Source organism: Buteo buteo, chromosome 4 (genome assembly GCF_964188355.1).
Source record: "Buteo buteo chromosome 4, bButBut1.hap1.1, whole genome shotgun sequence".
Classification (NCBI taxonomy): domain Eukaryota; kingdom Metazoa; phylum Chordata; class Aves; order Accipitriformes; family Accipitridae; genus Buteo; species Buteo buteo.
Window position 1 is genome coordinate 67,007,478 of NC_134174.1, and position 12,160 is coordinate 67,019,637.

The window sequence follows — 12,160 nt, forward strand, 5'->3', positions numbered from 1 at the left end:
TGCCTGCTGCACTGTTAGTCTGTCGGTAGGGAAACACTTGAAATCTGCCTTTCTGGAGTGATTTCATTTGCAGTGAGTGTAAGAGGCAGAAACTGGAAGGTTTCTTAACTTTAAATCTGCTGACTAGAAATCAGGATTTAAAAAAATTTCCCATTGGATTTTCTTAGCTAATGAAACAAAATAGTTTCCCTGATAGAAATGTGCTATATTGTGCCTTCCCAGGCTGCCCTGAGCAAGAAATTGCACAGGGGTGAGCTCAGAAAAAGGGAGGTGCAGTAGGCTTTGGTTATTGATATGCTTCTAAGCATTGCTCTAAAGGATGAATAAATAAAGTACTTGGTGCCTTCCCCTGTACAGGACAGCTTCATTCCCTTTTCTAGTTAGCTGGTTAGTAGAAAAGATGGAGTTGAAGTTTTCTATCCTTTTTTCCTTCACTGCTAGATAGCTAGGAGCTGATGTATAAATAGCTCCAGGTCTTCTGCCTAAATCAGAGACCGAGTAGAGAATTGAGGGGTGAAGGGGGAAATCTTATGCTCTTCAGACCTAGCCAACATTTGTACCTTCATTTTAGTTTGTATCTTCACTGTAATTACAGTCATCTTCATACATTTTCATCTGTGCTATACTGCCTGATTTTCTGAAATACTCTTAACACTGAGATGCGTTTGTTTTCATCTCACCTGCAACGCATGAAAATATTCAGTTGTTTTTTTAAGACTCTAATGGAGGAGGACAATTAAGTTGTCAGTATGGAACACATCATCAGACTCATGATGGCTTCATGTCATGCCCACTGCCTGTCTGTTATTCCTTCACTATAATATAATACATGCCAAAATGGGTCTCTTGGTTGATAAACTTTAGGAGGGGGAACCTCTGCTTTGGAGAAATAAGCAGCAGTATCCTTTTACCTTTTGCATCTGATCTGTTTCTAGGGAGCAAACCCCAGATGTTTCCTTCTGGAGGAGAGATTACAGCAGGTGCAAACAATCTTTTACAAAACCTTTAAGCAGTGTGTCATTTTTAGTGTTTGACAGCAGTGAGCAAACCTGTGTTCCCCTCACTGCACCGTACACCACAGCAGGTCTGCTAGAGGAGCTCTCTGTACACGTACAGCAAGTCGTCACTTGTGTGTTGCGTGAAGACTGCAAATGTCTCATTCAAAGGAGTCAGTGATGCTGTTCGTGTTGGGCAGGACGTATTTGCCATGCACGTTTTAAAACTTCTTTGCTAATATAAAAGTACATAAAAGCCTGGGTAGTAATGTCATTTTACTGATAAAACTGTCTGGGTTGAATCTGTATCTGGTTCTCTTTGCTATACAGCCTCTCTTAAAATTACTTCCCAAGTCTAGTTGTTACTGCTAGAAAAATAAATGTGAAGTATGTTTACTTGTTGGACAGAAAATCCTGAATATTTCTAGCAATGTGAAAATGAGGCTCACACCTTGTAACACCTCACATGCAAGAGCTACAGCAGTACTACTGACCATAATCATCTATTTTTGATCTGAAAATTTCAGACTTAGAAACAGGTGTCTGTTGAATTTCACTAATTTAGTGAAGTTAAATTTATGTTTTGTTTTTAAACTGGTTTTGTGTAATTGAAAAATCAAGGCTAACAATTTATCTTGCATTAGTGAATAAATCATTACTTTCACTCAGGAAAAAGTGGGAATATTAGTATTTATAACCTACCTATAGATAATACATGCACTGTTCCTGCATGTGTCGCAATTAGCCGTATCTTGACCAGTCCGATATGAAAGCCTACAAAGACAAGAACATGAGGTCATTAAAAAGTAATTTGTTTTAACATGTTTTTGCCTTCTATGATTCTTTTTATAGAAATCAAAACTTGAGGAATTTTTTTTTAAACTTTAATATTGAATACAAAAATCTAGCCATTAGGAAAACAGGATCAAAAATAGCATATTCAGCTTCACTGAACAATGGGAAGATGAAGTTAATTTGGAAAATGAGTCCTTCATAACTTCAAAGAGAAAATAAAAGATTTATTTCCATTATACGTTGTAAATTAAAAGGGAAAACAACAAGGCAACCAAGTTACGTGAACCTTTTTTCCTACATAAAGCTGCTGTGTACCAAAGTGATGAACCATCACTGTAAATGGATACGCTTACAGTTTCCACAGATGTGACAGTGCTGGTTTGCTGGTGGTTTGTTTTTGTTGGTTTTTTTTGTTTGTTTTTGTTTTTGTTTTTTGTTTTTTTTTTTTTCTGCTTTCTCAGATACAGGAGGCTTTTCCTAGTTACTGCTGGATGTATAGGACGTAATAATGGAAAATGGCATCTGTTAAGAAACTTTGTCCCTCAGCAATGAGGTCTGAATGTCTCTTGCAGTGGTGTTTATGTCTTAAAAGGAAGAAAATGTGATTTAAATAACACTTCCTATACTCACCTAGCCTACAGCTATTCTTTGTCACACTTCGGGTTTGAAGTCTGTTACAGCAGTGTCTCTTAATTTACCTATGCATTGTGTGTGACTTGGTCAATTTGAATTAAAAGGGTTTTTTTAAGGTATGCAAGTACTTTTTTGTACATAGAAATTTATTTAAATATATTAAATTAAAAAGAACACAATTGCCTACCTATCAACACAAATGTTCTTGCATGCAAATAAGTTTAAAATTAAAATTCCTAAGTCAATTTTTATGTAGTTATACTTACTCCTTTTTCTGTAAAATCAGAAACTTAGAATCTTTTATTTTCAGTTTGTGTAAAATACAGACTAGTATCTGCAAAGTTTCTTCATAGGTGTTTTTAAAATAAATGGGGAAATACCTCATCTGTGGAATTTTGAAGATGTGGAAAATAGATCCGGTCAGGATTACTTAAGGGAATGCTTCTGAAGTCAGGTTCCTGCAGCCTGGGACCTTCCTTACCCAAACAGTTCAACTAATTGACCTCAAATAATTCAGTGCTGGCTTTGCTTAACAGGGGCATCTCTGCACCTTCCCTGCCCTTAGCTGGCCTTGCTGTGGGGACAGAGCACCGTGTTCTCTGCTTCCCTGACACCGTAACAATAATGAAAAATCCAACATATGCAGAAAAGTGGACTTAATTTTTATGTGACAAAATATCAAACGTATATAATATAGAGTATTAATGGGAAATGATACACAAACCGTTTAATGTGCCATTCCTAAGATGGAAAATCAGCATTTCCTAAATGCTGCAGGCTATTTGTTTTCTTTGAAAACAATAATCTGGTCCTGTGTCAGTTTTCCTTACTATTTTAAAGGCTTGAATATTGGTTTAAAAGTTTATTACATCGCTTCTGTATTTCATATAGACTTTTAAGAAAGAAGAAATTTATCAATGTGAACTTGAAGGCAGAGAGTGAACCTGAAGTTAATTAGATGAAGCTTGTCTTCACAGGTGACATTTCTACTTCCACTCTGATTACTTTGATTATCAATCGTTTGGGGGGGTGTCAAGGCAAAGAGCTCTGGGCCTGTGAATACAGCTCCTTGGCACAGCGGTAGCACAGACAGAAGTTCATAATAGGATAAATCTACTTTTTTTGTTATAAAGACTTTTTTTTTTTTCAGAAAGCAAAATGCAAGGTAGAGTTCTTGCTGTTCTAGTTGTTTGTTACTTGAAGAGGGCTTGGAACACTCTGGATTTGAAACTTGGCATCAAGTAGTAAGTCAGTGGACTCAAATACTTTTTATTCAGAGGAATATACTCAAATCACCTTGATTGCTAAATTTTAACACAACAGCAAAGCCAGATGTGCAACAGAACTTCTACAAAGCGGAATTTCTATATTACATACTATTCCTTATGGGGGAAAAAACCGTACTGGTTTATATTTGATTATACTTAATTTTATGCTCTCTAAGAGCAAAGTAGTATCTGTTTTTCAATTCCCGTTTTAAAATCTTTCAGAAGTCGACATTCAAATTGTCACCATACTATTAAACTTGGACTTGTAAAATGCTTTTTCCAAGCTATTGATCAAATACTAAAAACTCTTACTAAAGATACAACATTTAAAGTTTACAGATCAGTTGATGAAGGCCTTTATTTACTGAGGACATAAAGGGTAGTTAATAATCGCCTTTAGAGGAATACAGTACAGTTGTGCGAGTGCCTCTTTATAGGTAAAGGCATAAACACATTGCGTCGGGTGCCAGGTTAGGTTTTAGGTGGTATTTCTTTTTGAATTAATTTCCAGTTGCGACATTTTCATTCATCTTTGTGCACCTGCAAACTACCATTAAAATACACAGTTAATTATCTGGCTTGTAGACTAACCACCTCCTTCTCTCTGCCAGTCTCTCCTGTTCCTGCACAGTGCTTCAGGGTTTATTCTGTTCATGTTTGGCCTGCCTTGCTGCTTTGCTGTTTAAGAAATAATTTAATAACAAGGGGTTTTTAATAAGTTTTTCCAAGTCCAGTGTTTACGAAAGCAAACCATAGCATCCAAGTTACTCATCCTGCTTATACCTGTCCCTGTTATGCTGGATTGCTGTGAGATGAGCCCTATGACAAAGAGTGACAGTGACATCTTCTTTGTAGAATCGCTTAGGAAAATGACTGGTTATATTTAAGGGACATGCCTGGTGCTTTAAGGGATTTGCTCTAAAAGAGCAACGTTTCTGGTGGCAGTTGTAAAAGCAAAGTGGCCAGGTCATCTGTTTGCAGTGAATCTTGGTAAATCTTTATTTTTATTTTTCGTCCTAACTGGGGTGTTTGAGAACCGTGACTTTCACTGGGGGGCTGTGAAAAGGTGAGAATATTTTTGTTTGGAAGAGGAGGGAGGATGAGGGGTACTCCTGTGTGTGCTGAAAACTGTGAGTGGAGAAGAGGAGGGATAAACCAGAGCCCCCAGAACAAATCTGCAGTAGTGGTGTATCCCAGTCATAGCCCACACAATCTGGTACAGAACTTGGAAACACTTCAGCAAGAAGTCATACAGGATTAAACACCCAAATAAATGTATAGCGGTGTTAAAACATAATACAGATACATCTCTGAATCCTTACCTCCCCAGTATGCTCACACCCATAAAACAAATATGTTTATGGTCACTATCCTAGTTATTGTGATGGTTTATCAACCAGCTTCCACCAGCACCATGCCCATCTTAACAAAACAGTAATATTTTAGTTGTGATAAACTCACTGAATGCTGGTAGGCTGGTTAGTTATTTAGCAAAAGCCATACTATCTTTGGTCTTAATGTGGATGTGCCAGTTCAGTCATGAACTATAGTCCTCCTTCCATAACTGGCAGTGGTTTTGATCTCTTATTAAAAAGAAGGCATCATAGACACTTTAGGTTAATAAACTGTCTTTCTCAAAATGCAGTTTTCAGTATTTTATTTAAATTAGTTTCTAAAGCGTGTGATGATCTTTAAATGCACAATAATTCCAGAATTTCAAATACTTAAAAACATATTTGCTAGTTGATAGTATAAGGCAGACTTGCTAAGCTGATGAAAATGGTCCTTTGATACAAGTATTTAAAAATCATATGATTTTTTGGATGATCAGTTTGAAATCCTGATTTCTCAACTGACACATTCAGCACTGCTTGGTTTTAGCATCATTGTCATTCACAAGCTCTACTGTTTATGGTGATGCATTTTTTTCTAGTTGGATGTAATTTATGATGAACTTTTCTTAAAGCATCATTTTCCTTACTGAATATTTTTAGCTTTTCAGAGGTGATTTTCTTTTCAAACTACGGATTTAGTAATGTGGCCTTCTCTGAACCATCCTGTTAGTTAGACTTCTTTGTAAGCCCCAGGAACACTACATGGTGTCACAGCGTTTCGTTTCCATAAGGCAATTTGATAGCTCTTCAGCCATGACTGTGTTATGTGAGTGTTAGTACAGTATAAATTCATTATTCGTATATAAATTAAACTCTTCATGGAAGAATTCCAGGGATTTGGATTTTCACTTTCTTGTTTTCACGTAATTATCTACATAAACACTTGCATGGAATTCATCTACTTCATGCCAGCAAAGATTTTACTATTGGCGTAGCATTTCCATGTAAATCTTGGGCAGTGAGGTTGATGCGCGGTGCAGACTTACTGAAGAAGAGAGCTTGCTAGCCGTGTTAACTGCTAGCAACGGTGTGTGAGCACAGTGTGGATACCGGATTCAGGAGAGCAGGGTTCTGGGTGATTATGCTTTCCTTGAGATGGAGTATTTTGAATAAGCTGCTTTTTTTTCTCCTTTTTAAAAACAATTTTAAGGGTGTTCCAGTGTAGAAGAGCTCAGACTAGAGACCAGTAACTTTTTTCTTCATTGGTAAACCAGTTGTTTTTTTTGGTAAGAATAAAACCTGTAAAACGTGAAGTTTTTCACAAAACAAAGATTCCTACAGAAAATTTGTTTTCTTTTTAGAGAAATGAAAGTTGGATTTGGTCTGTTGTAGATCCAAAGTGGAATATTTCACTTTGTACTGAGGGAGATGCCTGGGAGCCAGGAGTTCCCTGCAAGCTGTGACTCCCGTGAGCAACGTATTTTATGTAAAAATAATCTTAGCATTAAGCCTTGCAGCTCCTTTTACCAATCCTAACATCTTGATTTTGCCTCATCGATTTAAGTATAAGAGTATTACATTTCATAACTTGCTTCAGTCTCTCCCTTTTTTTCATCCGTTCTTCAAGAAGGTTAAACTCGATCACCGCTGACCCGTCTGCCGTGTACGCTGGGGCACCTCTGCTCCGCTTCCCTGCGTGGATGTGCTTCTCGTGAAGAAGAAAATCCATCAGCCTTAAAGTGAAACGGACATCTAGTTACATTTTTTGGTACTGAGGTGTGACCAAAACTGGTGAATGTTGAACGAGGCGTTGATTTTTGCTGTTGTGGTTGGCTCTGTCTCCTCACGAGGTGCGGTCCCTTGGGTGCTCCCGTGGGCTCTTCACCGCGGAGTTTTGCATGTCTGTGCTGTGGTGTGGATTGCCCGCTTCAGGTCTCCTAAAACATGCAGCGTTTGGAATTTGCAAAAAAGTCTTTTTTGCCTTTGTGTCTTGCAGACAAGCAGTTGTGCACCATGGCCAGGAAAGGTGTATTGATCTTGAAAGGATTGACTAAAGGCTTGTATCTTACAGGACGGATCTGCTGGTATTAAGATGTAAGGTGCTGTCAGAGAGCAGCGCTTGGCATCTTTGCTTTCTAACAGGAGCTTGTTCTTGACATCTGACTTCCATGAGTAAGATGGCAGCAAATCTAGCCTCCTCCCCTACCAATCAACTCCCCATTTTTTCCTCAGTGATGATAATAAGAAAGATGTCCTGGTTTGTATTTGGAAAAATATTTATCTTGTGGATGCTGAAAGAGATCTTTTGGTTTAATTAGCTTCCTTTCTAGGTAATTGGCTAGAACTTGTACTACGTTATGATTTTTTTTCCCCCAAAACAATAAAGAAAATAGACTTGAGTAAGTGTGGGTGGGTTGGTTTGATTTTTTTTTTTTCCTTAACTCCTATCAGTTTAGCAAAGTAAACATGGCACTTTTCATTACTGGTTTGATGGGATGCATGCTGATCTTCAAGAAGGGAACTGAATGCATATACTGGAATGTTTAATCAGCTTCCCTGGTATTCATATTATTATGTGTTTCATAGTACTGTAGCATCTAATGTGTTTTGATACACGCTAACAAGAAGTCATTAATCCAATAGCTTCATTCTTTGATACCTTACATCTTGTATTTTTGGTTTTCATATGGATGTATGCAGATGGGTATGGTTAGTCTTGTGTATTATTTGATGCTCTATGGTCAGGTTCTGGAGAAAGGATGGATATAGGTTAGTTGTATGCCTAAGTCTGCATCTAATTAGCTGTGTCACCTTGGGAAGGATATCTCATCTCCATACTCAGTTTTTCACGTATGCTTGCTATATACCTTGCATATTATTTTCAGGAGGCTTTCATTTTATTGCATTTCTCTTAGTATTCTTGGCACAACCTGAGCTTAACCTCAATTAACACTTCCAAGTATGAAAATATTATAATGAAGAACAACCATTTTGCTGACATGGACTGGCAGTAACTAATAATAGGCTGCAATTTTCAGAGCAGCCTAAGGGAATTACACCCTCTAAATCCCTGTGAAATGCAGAATTCGTGCACCTGCTTGAGGCTTTTTTTGAAAATACCAACTGTAACATCAGAATCTTTGCATTTGAGTAGTTTTTTGCTCGTATAAATTAGAGACCCCATTGAGCTAAGAGAGGGAAGCTTCGATCTGTGCTGATTTTTATTTTTTTTCTATTGTTCAGTAGGTAGCTAGTGAAGGGCACTAACTCAAGTATCATGGACATCTATTAAAAACAAAGAAGAAAAAGCTTACAAAGCGATCTGTAAGGATAGATCTGTTACATCTGGATGGTCTTCCCTTATCTGCTGGGATGTAGGGAATACTTCATATTAATTGAGTTACTTAATGGCATGGTTTTAAAGAAGTGGCTGTGCTTCAGAGTGTGTTTATGCTCTAATGGGTATGCTCTTTAGATGATATTGATGTTCATCACACTTTCGATGTATTACCACCAAGGACGATAAACAGACTTAAAGAAATTTTTTGTTGTTGATGTTTTTATTAAAATATAGTGAAACAAATTATCTTAAGAAGGCAGTGGGCCTTTGAAGTGGTTTTGAAGTGACAGTTCTGGCCCTGCTGAATACCTGAGGAAGTGTAGGCCATGGTTCTCCTTAAGTCTTTGTATAAATGGGTATTATATTTCCATGCATGGCCTGGTCCTGTTGTGACTATTCATAGCACAGCTAGTTAAACACACTAATGTTATCTGTCTTTACAGAATAACGGTTTAAAAATAGTCTGGTGGAGAACTTCTCAAAACCTTTGTTTCCTACTGTAAATTATTACAGAGCCAATATTGCTAATAACTACGCTTCAAGAGAAAATTATCCATGCTTTCTATTAACATAATTTGCCTTTTGGCAGAATAAGCTGACTTCACTGTCATGTGTGTTTTAATTGTCCTTATGACTGGCATAAGTCATGTTTTAGCTATGGAAACTGCAGGAAAATCACTTGTATATGTTTGCAGGTTAAAATAAATCCTGCTTAGCCATACAGGTTTAGTCTATCCTAGAAAAGATTTGCCATTCTAGCTCAATGGAAAGCCTCATATAAATGCATTTCTATCAGCAAAGTCATGTTTCTGTCAGATGGATATCTGCCTCTGGTTCCCTTAAGAACTTAACATTGTGCTGTCAAACCAGCAGGTATGTACAGGCGTAAAACATCTTGGGTCAGCCTTTGGCTCATATAAAGGTGTTCTGAAAAATCACTCGCCCAGTAGAAAAAATGTTTTAGCCTTACTGCTGCTGTGTTTTCATTACACTCATAATTACCAGTAAGCAGTTTTCATTTATAGATGATAGTGGTACAGCCCGATAAAAATCAAGAATAGTGTTGTGCTTTAAGCAATAATCTTAAAGCTTTTTTGTTTGATATCTGTGGCTGGATGCAAACATTGAATTGTTTCATGCTTTTCAGATGTATGTTGGGGTTTGGTATTTGTTTTCGTTTTGTTTTCTTTCTTTTTTTTTTTTTTTTTATGCTTGGCTTTCACCTAAAGATTTTTCTTTTTTCCCTGTTGGTTGTTGGCATTGCTTATTTGGTGCCCCAGTACAAATTGGGGAGCATCCTTGGTATGTCTCCCAGTAAACATGGCCCCCTTACTTGTGTTTGAGAGGATCCGTTCCCCTGTATGTGACAAAGTATGGGTTAGCTCCCCCAGCAGCGTGGAAGTCCTTAGACTACTCAGAGCAGCTAGAGAAAAAGGCGATTCAGTGTGCCCTGCACCTCGCTAACATTATCTGTTAGCTTGTCTCGCATTGAGCTTAATTGTATTTGCAATAGATTGATTGTGTTACAATTAGGAGTAGAAGCCAGCTTTTTGTTACTGCTCTGTAGCTCTTTGCAGAGAGCGGAGAAGGGCTGTGGAGGTGTCTCGTACCTCTGGCTGGAAGCTGTTGCCCGACCTTGGCAAAGTCTCCTGGACTTGTAGTCATCATTTGCCATCCCGATGGTTCTTTCCCATGCTGGTCTGAAGTTATCAGCACAGCTTTTCTGGGGACCATCAACATATTTAGCAGCTGCAGCAAAGCTCAGGACGTGTGCGCTGGAGCACACGTGCAGAAATCCCGCGGTACAGAGCTCAAGCACAACCGTTTGCTTCTGGAGTGTGTTGGGAGCTGGGGAGTGTTCACGGAGAGCCGCTGCGCAGGTCTAAGCAATACCAGCTACGTGCCCCTGAGTTGAATGTCACAATGCCAGGGGCATTGGGTACTTGGGTGCAACGTTATCCTTTCCTTCTTACTTCAGATCCCTGATGATGAGCTTCAGTGGGGTGGTTTTCTTTAATTAGTTACTATGTGAGGATTAACTAAACTTTAATGAACAGAGCTTTCCTCTCTCTGAGGAAAACGACAGCCCATGAGTTACAGGGAGCGTGGAGACAGCCCACAGGCTGGGCAGATGTGCAGTGGCACAGCTGGAGAGACCAAGGATCAGTCTGTACTGATCGGCCACTATGGCCATCAAAAGAGTGGGCAAGATCCTAGTTCTCATGCTGGGTACAAGTATGTTTTAACATGCACCAAAAAGGGAAAAGAAACGCTGCACAAATTCACTAAACTAATTTTTGAAATGTTTTTTTAACTGATGACAGAGGATGAAAGCAGAAAATCTTCTGATGCTCTAAAATATCAGAATTTTTCTTCCACTTTTTTTTTCCTATCTGTCTTGTTATTACAGGGCTGATATTATTCATTTGGTTTCTGAAAATACTTTGTAATGTACAGAAGCTCAATGGTGAGATTTTTCAGACTGTTTCCAAGACAGTAGTTTGTTGTCTTTTACTGAATCCTGACAGTTGGAAGCAGATGACTAATCTTCTTTTTGAGGTATTTGCACTGTGGGTGTATGGCATGACTCCCAAGACAGCAATTCAAGTGCTTTCACCCCGTAAATACATTTTATATTGTACTCAGGTTAGTCAGGGAGTGAAGGGTTTTTAAAAAAATACATATTTTAATAGGGCTGTCTAGTGATTTAAAAAAAAAACAACACCAAGAATGGAGAGAATTAAAATGTATTTCAAGTGAAATCACAAAATGTTATAGGAATAGGTGCTTGCAAGGTCTAGTATCTCTCTTGAATATTTGTCCCTCTCTTGTCTCATCAAAAAAATCGGGAGGATAATTAAAATGTCACTTCTCTGTATTAATAATAGAGGGAATTTGTTTGTTCTAGCTGAGTAGCAACTGTACAGCTGGCACATAATTCTTAGGCCAAACACTTCAGTGGGTTATCAGGGAGTGCACTCCAGTAGTTACAAGAAAATGAGGTCTGTCTCTTTACCCCTTGCACTCTAAATCTCTCTACTGTGGCTTGCTCCTGACCTCAGAGCGTCATTACTCAGATGCCCTGAGACTTTTGAACCTGCAGCTCATCATCAGGACTGCTGCACTCATCATTTTACTGCAGCTTCAGAGCATGCTACGTTCGTCTTCCGAGTTCCCATTCCTCTTCCACCCCAAAATGCACTTAACTTTAATTTCTTCTGCATGTAATTTTTGGGACTAGCTGGGGCCATGTGTTTGGTGGTGTAGTTGTCAGGCAAAAATCCCTACCTGCAGCTCGTGCCCTCCCACCTCCCTGTTGCTCCTACCCTAAGCTCAATAGTTTCTCAACTACAGAGCGATTATTCAGCTCCCTGCACTGTGGCTAATAGCCCTTTGTTAGCCACAGCACAGAAATTTTTCATAACTGCCCAGTTTTAATGCAAATGAAATCCTCTCAACCGATCAGACCAAAGGGTATTTCATGGGTATGAACTAATAGTGCGTTTACGGGTGAATAACTGTATTAAAACAACACCTTAGATTTTGTTTGTCTTGGACTTTTAAATTAAGGCGGCTGCTAACAGGCATTGTTTCTATAAAGGAGGGAAGATAGGGGAAATAAGAATTTTGTGGTATTTTTTCATAATTTGAGATTTCAGTACAAGCTCAAATACTGTGTGTGTATTACATATATAAGCCTATACCAGCTTACAATAATAACTGCATCAGCCATACTATATGCAAACTAAAGAGCTTGTTTAAAATTCTAAATATTAAGCATACAAAGTACGACTG

The 12,160-nt window shown here is 38.3% G+C and overlaps 2 protein-coding genes across 4 annotated transcripts in view; one reads left to right on the plus strand and one right to left on the minus strand.

Moving 5' to 3' along the window:
- DOCK1 (dedicator of cytokinesis 1) overlaps window positions 1-12,160 on the plus strand; it is a 312,956-nt gene that overhangs the window by 114,585 nt on the left and 186,211 nt on the right. The gene's annotated exons all lie outside the window — the stretch shown is intronic.
- INSYN2A (inhibitory synaptic factor 2A) overlaps window positions 1-12,160 on the minus strand; it is a 49,395-nt gene that overhangs the window by 11,466 nt on the left and 25,769 nt on the right. Inside the window, exon 3 of one of the 2 annotated variants that reach the window (XM_075026610.1) lies at window positions 1,698-1,769. The exons of the other annotated variant lie outside the window; for it this stretch is intronic. Coding sequence (XP_074882711.1) covers window positions 1,698-1,769 — 72 coding nt within the window. The remainder of the gene's footprint in view (window positions 1-1,697; window positions 1,770-12,160) is intronic. 2 annotated transcript variants of the gene reach the window in all.